The 19445-nt window shown below is 42.5% G+C and overlaps 1 protein-coding gene across 4 annotated transcripts in view; it reads left to right on the top strand.

Annotated features, from left to right (window-relative positions):
• The window catches only part of meis1b (Meis homeobox 1 b), a 252384-nt gene extending 233224 nt beyond the window's left edge, over positions 1-19160 (top strand). For 2 of the 4 annotated variants that reach the window (XM_060831864.1, XM_060831863.1), the window contains exons 11-13: positions 14431-14520; positions 14867-14962; positions 17600-17689. In XM_060831864.1, the coding sequence (XP_060687847.1) occupies positions 14431-14520; positions 14867-14925 (149 nt within the window). In that variant the 3' untranslated portion in view covers positions 14926-14962; positions 17600-17689. Of the gene's footprint in view, positions 1-14430; positions 14521-14866; positions 14963-17599 lie in introns of all 4 variants that reach the window. The other 2 variants (XM_060831862.1, XM_060831861.1) reach the window with 1 other exon arrangement.
• The last annotated feature ends 285 nt before the right edge of the window (positions 19161-19445 follow it).

The following is a 19445-nucleotide window of genomic DNA, read 5'->3' as shown; positions in this document are numbered from 1 at the left end:
ATCCTGCAGAAATTTTCCTTTCAATTATTTCAGTAATTTTTTTTTTGCAAGTTCTAGTTGAATCTGATTCCACCATCTATTCAGACAGTGCATTCCTAATCTCAACAAGTCACTGCATAAAAGGGAGTCCTCTTGTTGCTGCCCTCCTTGGTGAGCCTGTGTATTAATACACCTCTGTTCCTTAATCATATCAGGTAGCTCTGCCTGTTATTGTAGAGTCACTGCCTGAGGTAGAGAGAGTCACTGAAATTACATTGAAAGATGATCATTTCTGATTAGTCACCTTGCTCCCTCTATCCTTCACCAGTGTTCATTCTTTGCTCAGGTAAGGACCCATGAGGTCTGTTCATGTTCTTTGTCTAGACTATTAATCCAGAGGTCCAGGCTAATGCTCTGGGAATGTGGTTTCGAATCTCACTATGGCAGCTGATGGAATACAATTCAATGAATAAATTTAAAATGTATCTCACTGAACCCATCACCAATTGTTCTGCCCTTTAAGGAAGGAGACTGCCATCCTTTCCTGGTCTGGCCTACATGTGACTCCTGACCCACAGCAATGGGGTTGACTCTGAACTGCCCTCTGAAAGAGCCTGAGCAAGTCAATAAGATCAGGGGCAATTAGAGATGGGGGCACAAAATGCTCACTTTGCTGATGATGCCCACATCCCTTGAAAGTAAGAAAGCGAAACTGACCAGAACTTCTGCTTGTAAAAGATTCAAGAACGATTGGGCACAGATTTAAAGATTTCTATAGACAAGATAGCTACAGGAGGGATGTTCCCAATGACCAGGGAATCCAGGACTGAGGTCATGGACTAAGGATAATGGATAGGCCATTTAGGACTGAGATGAGGAGAATGCCTTCACCCAGAGAGTGGGGAGCCTGGGGAATTCTCTGCCACAGGAGAAAATTAAGGCCAAAGCATTGAAAACTTTCAAGAAAGATGCTGATACAGCTCATAGAACTAAAGGGAGGAAGAAAGGGGAATGTAGGAGCAGGAGACTGAGTTGTATAATCAACCATGATCATATTGAATGGAGGAGCAGGCTCAGAGGGCTGAATGGCTTACTGCAGCTCCTGAATTTTAAAGTAATTTGCAAAAGAAGCAAATACAAGGTGAGAAAAATCCTTTCTGCGTGATGAGTAATCGGTGATGTGTGCATTTCCTGGAAGTGTGCTGGGGGTAGAAGCAATTGGGGCATTGATGGTAACTCAGATTGAAATAATGTGCAGGGTATGGAGAAGAGGCAGGCCAATGACACAAAGTCATAATGCTGGTTGGAGAGCCAGTGCAGACACGCTGGACTGAATGACCTCCTGTTCTGGGATTATTTGCAGGGATTAATTGTGAGGACCTATAATTGTAGCTAAGATGACTTATTTGCATATCTGTCAGGGAGTGAGTAATGCCAGACAGGAGTCGAAACATGCCCAAATTCATCTCGCTAAACCTGAAACATCGAGATCAATTGTACTACCTCTCCCTCGTCACTGAGAAGGATGACACAGTGTGGCACCTTGGGCTCCACAAAGCTGCATGAACCCATCAAACACCCAGCACCAGAGGTAGGGATGTAGGTGTGGCCGCTGTACAGCATTGGACATTCCAAGTCTATAGCCCCATTGTAGAAGGATGCAGGTTTTGTTTTGCCTGTGCCCTGAGAAAGCTGAGTCTGGTTTTGTTGTGGTGCAAACATTTTGAGCAAAAGCCAAATCGAGAGTCTGCCTTGGGTTGCAGGGTTTCATGTTAACATACCAAGAGTGACACACTCAAAATCATCACCGTGCAGAATGAGGCTATTCGGCCCATTGTGTCTGCACTGCCTCTGAGCATTTTAACTCCGTGCCAATTTCCCCATCTTTTCCCCATAACTCTGCAAATTATTTTGATTTGAATCACCATCCAATGTCCCTCTTGAATGCCTCAGTTGAACCTGCCTCCCCCACATTTCCAGGCAGTGTATTCCAGACACCAGCTACTCACTAGTTGTTTTTCTCACATCATGTGCTTCTTCTGCAAAACTCTTGCCCTCTGGGTTTTGATCCATTCCCAAGTGGGAACAGTTTCTCCCAATCTATGTTGTCTAGATCCTTTATGATTTTGGAAATGTCTATTAAATCCCCCCTCAGCCTACTCATCTTCAAGGAAAATACTCCCCTCCAGATTTTCGACAGAACTGGAGGATCACATCCCTGGAACCATTTGCATAAATTTCTCCAACACTCTGTGCACTGCATTCCCGTCCTTCCCATAATGTAGCACCAACATTGTACACAGACCTCCAGCTGAGGGCTAACCAGTGCCTTATATGAGTTCATCATAACCTCCCTGTTCTTTTAGTCTGTGACTCTTTTAATGAAGTCTCGGGTGCTATGCTTTACTAACAGGTCACTCTACCTGTCCTCCCATCTTTAATGACTTATGAGAAGTTGAACAGGCTGGGGCTGTTTTCCCTGGAACATCGGAGGCTGAAGGGTGACCTTATAGAGGTTTTTTAAAATCACAAGGGGCATGGATAGGCTAAATAAACAAGGACTTTTGTAGGGAAGCCCAAAACCAGCGGGCATAGGTTTAAGGTGAGAGGAGAAAGATTTAAAAGGGACCCAAGGGGCAAAATTTTCATGTAGAGGGTGGTGCGTGTATGGAATGCGCTGCCAGAGGAAGTGGTGGGGACTGGTGCAATAATAATATTTAAAAGGTACCTGGGTGGGTATATGAATAGGAAGGATTTAGAAGGATATGGGTCAGGCGCTGGCAAATGGGAGTAGATTAGGTGAAGGTATCTGGTCAGCATGGATGAGTTGGACCGAAGGGTCTGTTTCTGTGCTGTACATCTCTGTGACTCTATTAACAGCCTTGCCCTTATCACGTCTCTCAGTTTCTTATTGGAACAAATTTGAAAGCAAGCATCCAATTTGCCCTTTGATATTGTAGCAGCTTCAGATTGGAGAAAAGGTTCAGCCCATCTAGCTCCCTCCCATCCTCAATGTCCCTTCAGTGTATCTCTGACTAACCCAAAGTCCCATTTGGAGATTAAGATAAACTTATCCACTCCTTTCTTGAAACCCAGCCAAGTTTCTTGTTCTATGCAGATCATCTGTTTTACACACTTAGCACTCTTTTAGGAAAAACATGTGCATCATGCATTCCCTGTGTCCCTTGTGTTTTTACTTGTTTTGTAAATATAACCCATTGAGTTTGGATTCTGTGTGCAAGAGAAAAAAATTTAGTTGATTCCAGCTTGTCCCCCTATTTTCCCAACATTAAATTCTTTGATAACCCCTCTCTCAGTACTTTTGTTAAGGGAGGAGTGGTCCCTCCTGCCTTTTATGTCCTTGCCTTTTGCTCTTGCCCTAGCTGTGTCACCCTGTTCTGTCCCCTCTCGTGCATTTAAGAGGAAGCTTGGCTGGGTTTGAATGAGGTGGCAATGGTTGATTTTAGACAAGAAAATCTAGGAGGACAATATTAAATTAAAAACTGAAAGAACTGCAGATGATGAAATCAGAAGCAAAACTGGAAATTACTGGAAAAGCTCAGCAGCTGGCAGCATCAGTGGAGAGAAATCAAGAGTTAACATTTTGGGTCCAGTGACCCTTCCTCAGAACTGGAAGGAGACTTGAACAGAGAAGAAATGCCAGCAGTGAGTATTCGGGCCAAATGGCCTGTTTGAGTACTGACTAAGGCGGGTCTCTGATGACAGAATGGACGATTAGTGTGCGGTTCTTGGAAAGATTCAGGATCTTGGCGAAGAATGATCAAATGCAAAACATGAGAAACAGCAAAGGCAAGAAGGAAAGAAAATCCTGTGTGGCAATCTCCAGATTTGACAGTAAAATTCCAAGCTCATAAATCCTAATTCCTAACATCTTGGGTCAGGCCAGCTTTCCCTTAGTGACACATAAATGGGCACGATGTCAAACTCAATTGAGCCCAACTTGCATCCATTCACTAAATTGATATTATCCCACTGGGAGCTGTGTTTAAAAAAAATGTATTTAAATTCTATTCAAATTAGTACGCTGTGGCCGGCAGCCTAATGAGCTTCCCATCAGCTCAATGTAGAACAGTGACAAGGAATACAAAATAGGAACGCGTCACCAACCCTCTTAACCGGGTATAAATGCGTGGGAAATTCCCTCAATGGTGCTGGTCCTGGTGTGTGTTAGTCCTGAGTTAGTCATCCCACCAGAAAGACAGAGGTATGACAGTGAGGGTGTGCTGCACTGTTTCAGAGGAACCTATTAAACCGAGAGCTCTGTCTGCCTGTTCTGATGCCCCGACACTTGATTAGACTAGACTTACAGTGTGGAAACAGGCCCTTCGGCCCAACAAGTCCACACCGACCCGCCGAAGCGCAACCCACCCATACCCCTACATTTACCCCTTACCTAACACTACGGGCAATTTAGCATGGCCAATTCACCTGACCTGCACATCTTTGGACTGTGGGAGGAAACAGGAGCATCCGGAGGAAACCAACGCAGACACGGGGAGAACGTGCAAACTCCACACAGTCTGTCGCCTGAGTCGGGAATTGAACCCGGGTCTCAGGCGCTGTGAGGCAGCAGTGCTAACCACTGTGCCACCGTGCCGCCCCCTTGAGGAAGGGGCTACACTCTGAAAGCTTGTGATTTCAAATAAACCTGTTGGACTTAGTGTGCTGTGACTTCTGATTCTGATGTTGTGCTGGAAATCAGAGCTGGGAAAGTGTCCCTATACATCATTGATTCACCTACCAACATCACTAAATCAGATCATCCGCCCATTAGTCTCAGTACTGTTTATGGGAGCTTGCTGTACATGGGGTACTTGTTTAATTTCATTGTGAGGGAGGAGTAACTAACTACACTTTAAAAATACTTAACTGGCTGGGAATCAAACCCTTCAGACACAGGCGGGGGTTATGTAAATATGATTTTTGTATGTGTGAGTTTTTATGTGCCAAAGCAAGAATTTAACTTTCGCAAATGTTAACGGAGTCAGTGGCTTTACATCTCACCCAAAACAGACTGAGTATTCTTCAGGATTCTGGACCCAAACGTGGTCCTAAAGGGCATGTTCTCCTCCATGAACGTCTCTGGCTGCAAGCTGTGTCATTACATCTTTAGTGCCAGGGCAGGTCAGGTCAGAGATGGGGGAGGGGAGAACAACGCTTTTGTTTTAACTTGATAATTGGGTTCACACGATGGAAACCAGATTTGTCCCGGTCTGAATTTCAATCAGGTTGATCACTGTCGGGAACCCATTCCCCCAACTCCCCCTCCCCCAACTCCATTTTCTGTATTTCCTTTTTGAAAGCACCAGAGTCTGGGGCCTGGCTGTAATCCCTCGGAAATTCCTTTTTTTTTGGAGCTCAGTGAACTTCCATTTTCATTCGTTTGACCTCTGACCTCTGGGTGCAACTGTTTTAAAATCCAGAGATGTTGCTGCACGCTCACAACTTTTTAAAAAACTCTGCGTTAAGACTGTTGCCTGAATAGCTAGCTTGGCAGCGGTACATAAACCTCCACCTGACCTGATTTTCTGGAGCATAAAGATTGCTTCAAGGAACACTACCACAAACAAGAGAATAAGTTGCTGTCAAAAGTTTCTGTCTGCAAATTTTAGTCTCCCACCTCCTACTTATAGCTGGTATAATATGGCAATCCAGCAGCAGAAATGTTTGTGCCTCTATACATGAAAACCTTCTGCTTTTAGTTCTGACATTCAAGAGTTACAGAGTATGAGCCATTTTATTTTGGTCAGTTTGCACTCACCTCTGCTCAACGGGAGACATTAAAAAGGAAAGCATTTTTCAGATTAACCAGAGAGCACTAATCAACAACACAAAAACAGGAATTGCTGGAAAAACTCAGCAGGTCTGGCAGCACCTGTGGGGAGAAAGTAGAGTTAACGTTTTGGGTCCAGTACCAAAGATGGGTCACTGGACCTGAAACATTAACTCTGATTTCCCTCTACAGGTGCTACCAGATCTGCTGAGTTTCTTGAACACTTCCTGGTTTTGTTTCAGATTTCTAGTATCCACACTTCTTTGTTTTATTTTAGGCACCAATCATCTTGGGTTCTTTAAAGTGAGAATGGGGACCATTGTAAAGGTAGAAGAATTATTACAATGGTATGCTTAATAAACAGTGAGACTCCCTACTGCGAACTGATGACATTTCAAATCTAGGCCTGTATTCAAGCCTAGCCTTTGTTTCTTTCGTAAGAAATCCTGTTTGCCTTGTTCTGATAGCTCATCTGTTTGACTGAGTTGGCGCATAGACCAGATATAAACTATGTCCATGCCCCAGTCAAAAGTGAATACATTTGTCTTGGTCAAGTAGTGACACTGGGGTTACACCCACCTATGGAATTGGCTGGGAATTAAATCCTTCAGACATGGAAGGGGTTATATAAATATGATTTGTATCCATTTCTTATCACTGTCCACCAAATTTCATGCAGAGGGTGGTGCATGCATGAAAGAGCTGCCAGAGGAAGTGATAGAGGCTGACACATTTGTAACATTTAAAAGGCTTCTGGATAGATATAAGAATAGGAAGGGTTTAAAGGGATATGGGCCAAGTGCTGGCAAGTGGGATTAGATTAATTTAGGATATCTGGTTGGCATGGACGATTTGGACCGAAGGATCTGTTTCTGAGCTGTATATCTCTATGACTCTGTATCGACTTTGGAATTGGCTTGATGTTAAAAACAAGAGGAGCCCATTTGAGTGTGTTCCAGCATTCATTCAGAGTGTGGGTAATCCATTGGTTTCATTACTCTGAACAGCCCTGCTGAACACACATCTTTCCATCCTACTTTTGAGATTGTGTCCTTTTGTGGGGATATTTTTAAAGAGAGGAGACAAGACTTTAAGATAGGGGTTACACATGTACCCTCTCCTGTGGGAGATCATTGTATCACCACAATGATCCCTTATCCATTCAGGGATCTGAGAGCAAGGCCAGCTTTTGTTGTCAATTTCTGATTGCCCTTAACCCAAAGAGCAGTTAAGAGCCAACCACAATACCGTGGGTCAGGAGTTACATGTAGGCCAGACCAGGTAGCAATGGTAATAGTGAACCAGATGGGTTTTTAAATAACAACCTGGTAGTTTCATGACCACTATTTACTGATACAAGATTTTAATCCAGATTTATTCCAAAATTTAATTTAAATTCTCCAGGTGGGTTTTGAACTGCTGCATCAAGAGCATCAGTCCAGTTCTTTGGATAACTAGTCTGATCAGGTAACCCCATAGGTTAGCATTCCTGGCTGTACAAACGTGTATGGACCATACCATCACATCATAATGTGAACATTAATAGTTCTCAAAATTCTCCTGTGAAAAGAAATGCAGAAGGAGACTTGGCATAGACCATTACACAACGGAGCAGAAGTAGACCCTTCGGCCTATCAGGGGTCTGCTGTGCCATTCTGTGAGATCATAGCTGATCTGACAATCCACCAACTCCACTTTCTTCCCTTTTCCACATACCCTTCGATCCCTTCCTGATTAAAAACCTGTCGACCTTAAACTTGAAAATAATTAATGACCCAGCTTTGACAACCCTTTGTGGGTAAGAATTTCACACATTCATTACCCTTACGGCGAAGAAAGACCTTTTCTTGACTTGAAAACATCACTGTTCCTTCATTGTCACTGGGTCAAAATCCTGGAACTCCCTCCCTAATGGCAATATCAGTCTCCCTACTGCACATGGACCCCAGCAGTTTCAGAAAGTAACTCAACCCCCTCCCCCCCCCCCCCACCCATCGTCTCAAGGGGAAACTAGGGACGGGCAATAAATGCTGGGCCCAGCCAGTGACACCCACAACCCACAGGCGAATAGAACAAACTCAGCTTTTTAGGGGATGGACACAGGCTCTGGTAATATAGGCCTAGATCTCCCAGATGCCGCAGGGACCTTTAAAAACCTTTGTCTATTGAGAATTGAGAAACTTTCCCGATTCAAACAGCAAATGAGGAGGAAGGAAGAGAGGAGCTTATGAAGCTATAGTCAGCAGCACAAAGCACAGTGATGGAGGTGTGGAATGTAAATCTCTGAGTCCAGATGGCCTTCATCTAAGGGTCTTAAAGAAGATTGCTAATGAGGTGATGTGCATTGGTGTTAATATTAATATTGATATTACAACTGTTTACAAATAGTTAATGTTAATGCTAATACTAATATTACAAAATTCATTTGATTCTGGAAAGGTTCCATCAGACTGGAAAGTAGCAAATATAACCCCTCTGTTCAAAGAGGCAGAAAACAGGAAATTATAGCCCAGTTAGTCTGACATCTGTCATGGGAAAGGTGTTAGAATCAACTGAGGCGATTATAACTGGCCTCAGTTGGAAAAACATGGAAACGTAGAAAATAGGAGCAGGAGTAGGCCATTCAGCCCCTTGAATTTCCTCCCCCATTAAACATGATCATGGTAGATCATCTAGCTCAGTTCCTGTTGCTACTTTCTCCCCATATCATTGGATACTTTAGCCATAAGATCTATATCTAACTCCTTCTTGAAAACATTCAATGTTCTGATCTTTCTGTGGTAGGGAATTCCACAGGCTCCCCACTCTCTGGGTGAAGACATTTCTCCTCATCACAGTCCGAAATGGCGTGCTCCGTGACCTTAAAACGGACCCCTAGTTCTGGACTCGCTAGTCATTGAGAATATCCTTCCTGCATTTATCCTGTCTAGTCCTGTTAGGATGTTTTAAGTCATCAAAAACCCAAGGTAATCAGGACGAATCAACAAAGGGTTTTGTGAAAGGGGTATTGTCATTGATGTACTTACACTCTCAGAATGTTGTTATGCAAAGCTGGATGTCATGGTGTAGAGTATACTATACCAACGTGTTTAGACAATTGGCTAACTAGCAGAAAAACGGGGACTGTGCAGGAATAGGTCTTCTTCTGATTGCTAAGAGATGGTGAGTGGGTTCCCATGGGGGTCTGGGCTGAGCCCTCAACCTTTTACAGTGTATATGACTGACTTAAATGAGGAGATTGAAGGCATGATGACAGATGACACAAAGGTGGGTCGGAAAACATGTTGTGAAGATGCTACAGCAAAGGTGAGGACAGTAATAGATTGGTTAAGTAAATGGACAAAGCTTTGACAGTATATGTGAAGTCATTCAGTTTGGCAGAAAGGATAAAATATCAGACTGTAATTTAAATGGAAAAGGACTGCAAAATTCTGAGGTACAGAGGAATCTAAGTGTTCTAGTTCATGAATCACAAATAGTTAGAATTCAACTACAGCAAGTGATTTGGAAGGTTGGTGGGATGTTCTATTTTGTTACAAGAGGAAATGAACATAATAGGATCTTCCAGGGCATTAGTGAGATCACATCGTGAACACTTTGTGCAGTTTGGGTCTCCTTTCTATAGAAGTAGATGTGTTGGAGACGGTTCAGAGGAGGTTACCCAGATTGAGACGTGGAATGAGTGGGTTGTCTTATGAGGAAAGGTTGGATAGTCTGGGCTTGTTTTCACCGGGGTTCATGAGAGTGAGGGGTGATTTGACTGAAGTGTATGAGATCCTGAATGCTCCTGACAAGATGCATGTGGAAAGGATGTTTCCTCTTTTGGATTAGTCTGAAACTAGGGGACACTATTTTAAAATTAGCGGTGAACCCTTTAAGTCAGAGATGAGGGGGAGTTTTTTTTCCCTCTGAGAGGGCTGTGCAGTATTGGAAGTCCCTCCCTCAGGAAATGATGGTGGTGGTCGTGGAAGTCAGCAGATATTTTTAAGACAGTGTTGGATTGATTCTTGGGAAGGTTATCAATGTTAGATGGGAATGTGGAATTTAGAACACAGACAGATCAGTCACAATCTTATTGAAAAGCAGAGCATGATGGAAGGGTCAAATTGCCTATTTCTACTTCTAATTTGTAAGTTCATAAAAAGCCAGTGCAGAATCGATGAGCTGAATATGCTCCTTTTTGTGCTGCACTGTATTATTCTATGGTTTGGAGACAGTCTATCTCAACTTAGTTCCAATATTTCTTATGCCTCTTGTCAAGGGATACATCTAATATGCCTTCTTTTCTGCTTTAACATTAATGCAGTTCTCAGTGTGATAATGGGCATAGTCAAGTCATTTAGCACTTCATAATTCATTAAAAGGGCATTCTCATCTTTGTAAGTCACAGTCAGAACATTACACTATTCCTGTATTTTTTAGTATTTAGCACAAAGGTGTCATTTGCTTTGTGAAAAACATAACTCATATCAAGGGCTGCTACCAGCGCACTGATTGCATGTGGAACAAAATGAGATTCAAACTCTTCTGGGCGCTTTACCTGGACAACGGGGTTCCTTTCTAATTAGTGAATTCAAAAGAATAAATGTGTCTAATTTAGCCTACTGTTACAGTTCACATATCTACCTATTTACATACAATTAAACAAAGTACTGTGGGGGCTGAAAATGCAGAATAAAAGTGGAAACTGCTGGAAATACACACCAGTGGGAGTTAACATTTTAGGGGTCGCAATGGAATGTTATTGATGTTGTTTCTGTCTGCCTCTACAGACCTGCTGATAATTTCCAGTATTTTGTTCGTACATATCATTTATTATGAGTCAAAAGGAATATTCCAGTAGTCTTGGAGGTTTGCAGCACAGAATTAGGCCCATCAGCCCATAGAGTCTTCACCGTCTTGCCAGCTTTCAATAACTTAAAAGATTGATTTACACTAAAAGTCTTTCATGATGTACATGGTTCATTCTCTGATGTATGATGTACATATGTGTCAATCTAATTAAATATTGCAAACAAAAGTAAATCTGCCTTTGAGCAGAAAGAAAAAAAAATGCATTGAATAAGATATTTTTGGATATTCAAGCACTTTTCGTGTTACAATTATCATCGAACCTTGCTATTAACCGTTAGCATTTTTGTCAGGGCATCACCAGCGTTAGTTACAACAAGTCACTTGTCAGTGAATTCAACGGCACACTCTCCACTAATGTGTTACAGTGAGGGCACAATTTGCAAAATAAAATCCCTACATAGCCGACTGATCATCAGACTTTGGAAAGTAGAGTAGAAAGTGGAATATTAATCTTGTCACTGACACGGGTGCAGGTTCATGCCCCACTGTAAAATTGAACAGAGAAATCTGACTGAAAATCTGGCAGGGAAGGAGTGCTGCCTGTCAGAATACTGTCGATTGTCTGCGTTGATAAACTGAGGTCCAAGGTTGCCTCAGGTGGACTTTAACAATTCCAAAGCACTCTTTTGCAAAAGAGCAGGCGATTTATCCCTGGTGTTCAAGTCAATGTTTATTCCTTGCATCAACGCTACTTAGAAAAAACAGGTCATTGAGTCTTTCTCATGTTGGAATGTGGGAGCTTGCTTCACATGAATTGAGGTCTGATTTCCCTAAAACAAGTGACTGCACTTCAGAAGCAGTTCATTGGACGTAAAGCACCATGTGACACTGGTGATTATTAAAAGTGCTATATAATTGGGCGTCTTTGTTTATTCTTTCACAAAAAAGATTTTGCATTTGTGTGGCACCTTCCTAAACCACCTCAAGATACTTTTAAGAGCATTATCAAACTAAATTTGACACGGAGCCTGAAAAAGGACAGGTGAGAGAGATGGGTTTTGAGGAAGATCAGAAAGGAAAGGAGAGAGAGAGAGATGAAAGGTTTCAAAGGGGATCCCATATTTCTTTGCTCACATGACCCTGTTGTAGTTGCAGATTCTTAGTTCATTGAAACTTCCTCGATTTTTGTTTTCGTGAACCCTTCAGCTAAACCATGAGCAGCTGTAATATGATCAACAAGTTCCTAACCCAATAACTGTTCACACCCTCTCATGGTTAGCACATAAGGCACATGTGACATACACATCTCTGAGCGGATGAGTGTGACATTCCTGAGTGGATGAGTGTAATGTTGGTGAGTGGATGAGTGTGACGTCTCTGAGCGGATGAGTGTGACGTCTCTGAGTTGAGTGGAGGCGTCTCCCAGGTGGGGATGGAAGGGTGCAAGGAAATTCGTGGCTGAGCTACAGTTCTAGGTCTCTTGAGCTGCTCGCTGGAGAGTGATATCAGTGGAGTATTGTGTCCTTGCTAGGCTTCTCAAACACAGAAGGAAGATGCTCTAACAGGGCTGGCAAATGGAGAAACAGAACAATGCAATAAAAAAGGACTAGGTTAATATGGCATTTATGAACATTTAACCGCATTGCAGCAATGATGATCTCTTGCACCTAACTCCCACTCCACTGGGTTCAGAAAGGAATTATCAGTATGGCCATGATGATATTTAAGAGGTGATGTAGTGTCATTTTGCCTTGAGCTTTGGCTGTGACCTCCACTGTAACCGTCCAACGGTAAAACCATTCAACCACCTTCTTGTCTAAAATGGCAGTCATTTTAACCCGGGGCCTTGGAATTCCATGGAGTGGAATTCTCCAGCTGAACGGTTTTAATAACAGGACAGTTTGAAACTTGGACAGAATGTGTACAGATTAGCTCCACGTGCTTTGTGTGTCTAAGGCATAGCCTTGATCTTTATAATCGTGTTTCTGGTTTCGTTACAAGGCATCTTTAATCTCTAATCTTTAAAAAAGAACTGATGCTTCACAGTTTGAAAATAAGGACAATGAAGCCATTGTTCTCATAGACTTTTGGCATTTTTCTACAGTGTCTAGCACCTCTGCTGGAACTACATATTGACCTTTTGGTCCTTTAAGCAGCTGATGACAGGGAAGACTGTGCAAGCCAAAGAAGCTCTACAGTTCTCTTTGAAAAACAAACTATTGTGCTTTAAAATCATATCACAAAAGAGAGAAAGCACAAGCAAAAATATAAGGCAAAGCCATTTGAAGTCACTAGTTAGACTGTAGTGTTGTGTCCAATTCAGTGCACCGTGCGTTGCGAAGGTGATCAAGCCTTAGAGAAGACACAGGCAGCATTTACTAAAGATGGTGCCAAGGCTGAGGGACCTCAATGATGTGCAGGCACTGGAGAAGCCAGGGCTTGTTGTCCTTCGACAAAGGTCAAAGGACGATTCAGTAGCCATCTTCAAAATTATGGGGGTTTTAAGGAGATACTACCTCTGGTGACAAGGTGATCAGCAACCAGCACAAATAGATTTCAGGTAATTGGCACAGAAAGCAATGTGACCCAAGGAAACCTTGATTTTTTTTTCTTAATGCAGTAAGTTGTGTCGTGAAATGAGCTGGTGATGGAAACAGATTGACTTTCAAAAGCAATTTGGATAAGTAGTTGAAGGGAAGAATGTTGAGGGCTGTGTGGAAAGAGCAGGAGAATGGAATTAATTGGATGTCTCTGTCAAAGGCAGGGTTGGCCTAGTTTTGCCTGTCTGTGTTGTATCTTGCGATGATTCCGCGGAAAGCATCAAAAATCCACCTGCTGAACAGAAAGGGTACTTTATTTTTAATTGTTCTGGAACTGCACCACAGGAAATTTCCAAGGCCGGTTTTACCATCCTGTGTCAGATTTTCCAACTGCAAGAAGCAAAGGGTCACTTCCTGGGTCCTGGCTAACACAAAGTTTCCTGACTGCTCCTGAAGATAAAATAATAGCGAAGAGATCGCACAAAAGAGTTTGGAGCAGATGTGGTATCTAATCTTAAAGTAATTACTGGTAACTCTGCCAAAAAAAAAGCAAAGTCAAAGACCTTTTGGAATTTTCCATTTTGTTTTTAGCTAACACCAGCTTCTGAGCAAACTCTGGGCGACACGGTGGCACAGTGGTTAGCACTGCTGCCTCACAGTGCCTGAGACCCGGGTTCAATTCCCGACTCAGGCGACTGACTGTGTGGAGTTTGCACGTTCTCCCTGTGTCTGCGTGAGTTTCCTCCAGGTGCTCCGGTTTCCTCCCACAGTCCAAAGATGTGTGGGTCAGGTGAATTGGCCATGCTAAATTTCCCGTAGTGTTAGGTAAGGGGTAAATGTAGGGGTATGGGTGGGTTGCGCTTCGGCGGGTCGGTGTGGACTTGTTGGGCTGAAGGGCCTGTTTCCACACTGTAAGTAATCTAATCATTGCAAATAGGGAAATGTACAAGATACAAGTGAGTTAGCACCATTGCTAGCAGAACCCAAACAGCTTAGGAAACACTTTCTCCTTGTTACACTAACGTAAGTATTCAGTACCTGTACAAATAGTAATTAATGAAAATAAAAGTTAATAATAATCCGTTTAGCATTTGAAATGAAAGTAAGCACATACGGTCAAGTGCTCTCGGCCACATTACATCAGTCAGGTAAGTATTTTCATTCCTCTTTCAAATGGTTGTGTGAGAAATGACTCAGTGGGGTTGAAACTCCGTTCATATGCTTTGTATTATGAAGCCTCGTCAGGCAAGGTGTTCCTGTGTTTGAATCAGACCTGAATGCTGTCGACAGAAAATGATATCCAGACTTGTTCTTAATCCTCAGTGAGCCAAGGTGCACCCTACAACCCAGACGGTCAGCCGATGGGAGGTTTCGTGATGGACGGACAGCAGCATATGGGTATCCGGCCCCCTGGTAGGTGTTCACATTGTACAGCGTGTATTCCTTCATACTCCCTTCTCATTGCTCACCAGTGTTTACATCTTCATTCCACACCATTCAGAGTGCTCATCAGGATTATCACCCTCATCTTTTGCTGCACTTCAGACTGCCTGCCTTGCCTTGCCTGTCTTCTATGCACCTAATGATTTTAAAAAAAAGAGGAGGAGAAATGATTTCTCCTGTTGCAGGATCCAATTACCCCGCTCGGCCCTACGATCCTGGTGTTTAACAAAAGAATAGGGTCTTTTTTAGCGCTATCTGTTTTTTTTTGACTTTGCTCATTTTCTGGCATCTTCTTGGATTTTTATCTCCTTTCTAGGACCTATGAGTGGATTGGGCATGAATATAGGCATGGAGGGGCAATGGCACTACATGTAACCTTCAGCTAGGTAACCAATCGCAAAGCCAGGGGGAAGTAAGTACCAATTAGGGACTTTGTTTTTACATCTTGTTCTAGGAGATTTTTTTCCTTCATACATTTTTTTTTGCTGTTCCTGCCCATAACTTCATGCTGCATTCACTTTTTTTTTCCAAACTGTTCTTAGGCCATCTGTTTTCTCTCTCCTAGTTGTGAATGCTTGACTTCACTGTCAGTGACATAAAATCTATTGAAAAATGTGCATGTTTGTATATGTGTATGCACACAGACACACACTCACTCACACACTCAACACACACACATATACATACATGTGTACATATCTAGGGGAGCATTTGTGCCTGATACTGTTATCGGCAACTGTGCACAGTAACACGGAGTTAGCCACATAACAAAAAAAAACAAGAACCAGCCAGAGGGGGGAGTGTGTCGCCATAGCAACAGACTGATTGGCAAAATGTAAGCAGTCTGCAGCAGTGCGAGGAGAGGAAAGAGCATGTCCCCAAAGTGTCATAAATCTGTCTAGCCACAGTTGATGCATGAGTTACATTTATACACTAACCTGGGAGACACCAAAAAGGCAATCGAACAGTGTTCCTACAGCAAAAGAAAACAGGCGCTTTGAATATAATTCGAATTGAGACCAATTCCTCCATATTCAATAAGGGCCACGATTTATCACAATTCTTTTTTTTTGTTTAAAAGATCCAGCCACTCGTAAAAGCATTATTTTGGGTTACAGAATTTTATTTTTTTTAGAAAAGCTAGTCAAAATGGAGGAGGTTGCAGCAATGTATGGAGTTCAGCTAAGACTAATTGCACACATCCAAATTAAGTATGCCATCACGTGCAGTGTGACAAATGGATTTGACTTTTTGAGTAATCACAAATAGAGATCATTAATGCAATCCTGAATGGCTGGGCCCAGTAAAGCCAAGCCTGTGAGCTTGCTGAGTTCTGCTGCCCTTGCCCTTGATGATAAATGAGCATTATTCTCCTTTTGTTTTAATTAAACTAACCATTTTGGTGTGTATGTGTGTGTGTGTGGTGTATTCTCAGAGTAAGCAGTTCTGTTTAAACACCAAACCACATCAAGCAACAGCAACATAAAGAGAAGGGCACATTCCCTTCCGCCACTGCTCCTTAAAGGGTTGCCACTAATTGATGTCCTCCTAGTTTGTTTTCTGAAGTGAAAGCACTCTGTTCTGATTGTCCTCTCTCATGTGGCGATGCCCGTTTTAATGATATCAAGGCCAAGCGAATTCTAGATATGTGCTTTGCATGGAATCTAAGATCAGCCTGACAATTAGCTGTGAAAAAAATTCCATTGAGCTGAGGAATGCAAGAGACTTATTACCTCAGAATGAAAATTCCGAGCTTGGCTAATTTAAATATTGTTTCTTAGTTTCTAGGTCAATTAAATTTAAATGATGTATTATATGCTTCATGACCAATTAAATTAATAGGTTATTACAAAAATATTATCGGCTTATTTGATTATGGAGCTGTGGGTACAGTATATTTTATAAGCAATTTTCATTAGCTCACAATTGTTCCTTTAGGCTAGATTAAGCAGCCGTTTGCTGTTCATACTGAAGACCTGAATCCAAGGTGTATGTAGCAGTCATAGAGCCATATTACTCAGAGGGGAAGCCAATTGAACGTACTTAGCGAGAGTGCCATGCTTTCCAATCCCTGACGATTATAGAGCTTATAGCTCTTAGGAACAATACACCTGTCAGTTCCCATCAACCATGACAACCCATGCAGAATGTAGAGACCCACAGAGAGCAGGAGGCCTATTGTTTTAGGCCTTAATTTCTCTTTCTGTTTCCATCCAAACCCGGCTGAAGGTGGCCCCCCCCGAATTTGAATTCCGCATTTCAGACATTAGTGATCACAGAGAGAGGTTTAATTCATGAGCATTATTGATTTGCTGACGATGGCCAATCAGGCCTTGCAGGTATGGTTTGTTTGGCATGGTCAGTGACCCCGACTCTGCCTGCCCAGCACTCGCCCCCCACCCTGGCTCTCTGGGAGGCCTTTGTTAAAGAACCCACCTTCCAATTACTAAGCAGAACTTTTTTGACCTTTTCACAAGGTCATGATTCCCACTCCCCCCTTTTCTTTTCCCTAGCTCGAAATCTTACCATTTTCAACAATAAAAATGATTGCTGATTAAAGTCTCCCTTAAATAGCTGTGACCCCCCCTCCTTCCCCCACCCACCAATGGTCTTTGAACAACAGGGGGTATGTTGTTCCAATATTCTCCATTATTTTCAGAGTGGGATGGTAGAGTTAAAAAATTTATTTTGAAATTGCATCATTGAGCCAGGCATTTCATATATTAATGGGGGACTCATTCAAACTGAGGAACGCACTACAGATGTTACTCTCAATATGTATTTTCTGCATGGTCATGCTTACCCTTAAAGAAACAGAAACGATTTTTTGAGACTTGTCATTTTTCCGAGTTGGTTTAAGTGGCGCATTGTTTTGCAGAAAAACAGCGTAGTCGGACATATTTGCATTGTGCATTGATTAAGGTATTTTTCCAACAAGTTTTGCATATCTCCATCGTTGTCTGAGATGTAGTTTGTGTGTTAATATTGCAGGTGGGTTGTGATGAACCAGCGCTGTTTCACTAAAAGGCTTCCATGTGTTTTCTTGCAGGTTTGCAAGGTATGCCAGGAGATTATGTATCACAGGGTGGTCCAATGGGTATGAGCATGGGACAGCCAAGTTACACCCCTCCCCAGATGCCCCCTCACCCTGCCCAACTACGACACGGACCTCCCATGCATTCGTACATTCCTGGACACCCCCACCACCCAGCAATGATGTTGCATGGAGGACCACCAGCCCATCCTGGGATGTCAATGTCAGCATCTAGCCCCACAATGCTCAACCCTGGTGACCCAACAATGGGAGGACAAGTCATGGACATCCATGCTCAATAGCTGAAGGGAAATAGCATGCACCCATGGTGGCTTGCGATCAAACACTGATTAGAAAGCAGTGAGACGGGATCTATGTTCTTCACATCAGCTGTGGACCAATTTGAAACAACATCTTTCACAGGGATCCTGAAACCAGGCAACGTCTTGTGAGCATCAACTCCTGGGGACTTGACATTCTGTTAAATGCTATTGTAGAATCACATAGGATGATGAGAGAGAGACTTTTAATTATAACTTGTACATGGTATTGTACTGTCCCTATAATATGGTGTTTCTTATAGATTAAAAAATAACTATGTGAACTTTCTTCCACACTATGTGTGTTGTTTCCAAGGCCCCAATCCTCCTCCATGAGCCTCCTTAGTCCAAACACAGCCTTACAATTGTCCTGCAAATGACTGAGAACTGTTATTGTCATGATTTCACACACACACACACAAAGTATATGGGGCGGAAGACTGCCTTCCCAGAATTCGAACGAGGCAGTCTCTAGCCTAGGGCTTGAATTTGCATGTCCAATTCATTTACTCACCATATTTGAATTGACCTGAACAGATGTAAATCGGGTAGGAAGGGAAAGCTGCAGCTATCAACAGGGATCAATCAGCTGTTACTGACAGTGTGTTAAGGAGAGTGGGGTAGCAGGAATTTACAAGAGAGAGGCCGTTCCAACAATGCAGGATCCGCCACATTCTGTGAGATGCAATTTAAAAACCATCTAGGACTGGTTGAAGAGTTCTTTTTTACCCTCTGTCTCCGCGAGTCTGTTTACACCCTTTATTTTGATTTTGTTATTTTGTCCCTTCTTTTCTAAACAACAACAAAAGAACATCAGCAACATCGTCCTGCGTGTAATTCATTTTAAGGCGATCAAATCGGAAGAATTTATGTATACCTTGTAAATAGAAAACGATTCTCTTTTTTTGTGCAAAAGAAAAACGAGAGAAAAAAAAAGGACTGGAAATAATTAAATGTATTATTGCAATTTTTTTTTGTAAAAGTAGCAGTTTGGTATGAGTTGGCATGCATAAGATTTACTAAGTGGGATGAGTTAATGCCTTTCATCGTGATTTGAACAGATGCTTGTGGACAGTGGACAGCAGTTTTTTTTCGCTATCGGAGGAAGCAAGGGGCAAGTGAAAATCGCACACAGTCTTATTCTGATAGAAACGGTTCGGATTGTAAAATAACTGAGTCAGTTGTAGTAGTTTTCCTTAAGATGTGTGCGGTCATGAAATCTGAATATAAAATAAAAATTATTTTTGCCATGCTGACTTGATTTGCTTGGGAAATGCCATTCTTTTACTCACCACCAGTCATTTCTTTTTTCTCTCTCTCAGGGAAGGTGTTCACAGGGGGCGAGGTTCAGACACTAAAGCAAACCTCCACCCTAGGGGCAAAACTTTCACACTTTACCCCCCTTGCTGGTTAAAGTCCTGTGAAGCTGATTCCTGGGGCTCAGAGGGGTCTCTCTCTGTCTCTGAGGACGGTGCACTGACACCCTCTAACCTATTTAAGTAACACCTCTTATTTATAAAGGCGTCACACCCCGCTCGGTT

The sequence above is a fragment of the Hemiscyllium ocellatum genome, chromosome 10 (assembly GCF_020745735.1).
Source record: "Hemiscyllium ocellatum isolate sHemOce1 chromosome 10, sHemOce1.pat.X.cur, whole genome shotgun sequence".
In the NCBI taxonomy this organism is placed as follows: domain Eukaryota; kingdom Metazoa; phylum Chordata; class Chondrichthyes; order Orectolobiformes; family Hemiscylliidae; genus Hemiscyllium; species Hemiscyllium ocellatum.
The sequence above is the reverse complement of the archived record's forward strand: the minus strand, read 5'-3'. Positions and strand labels throughout refer to the sequence as shown.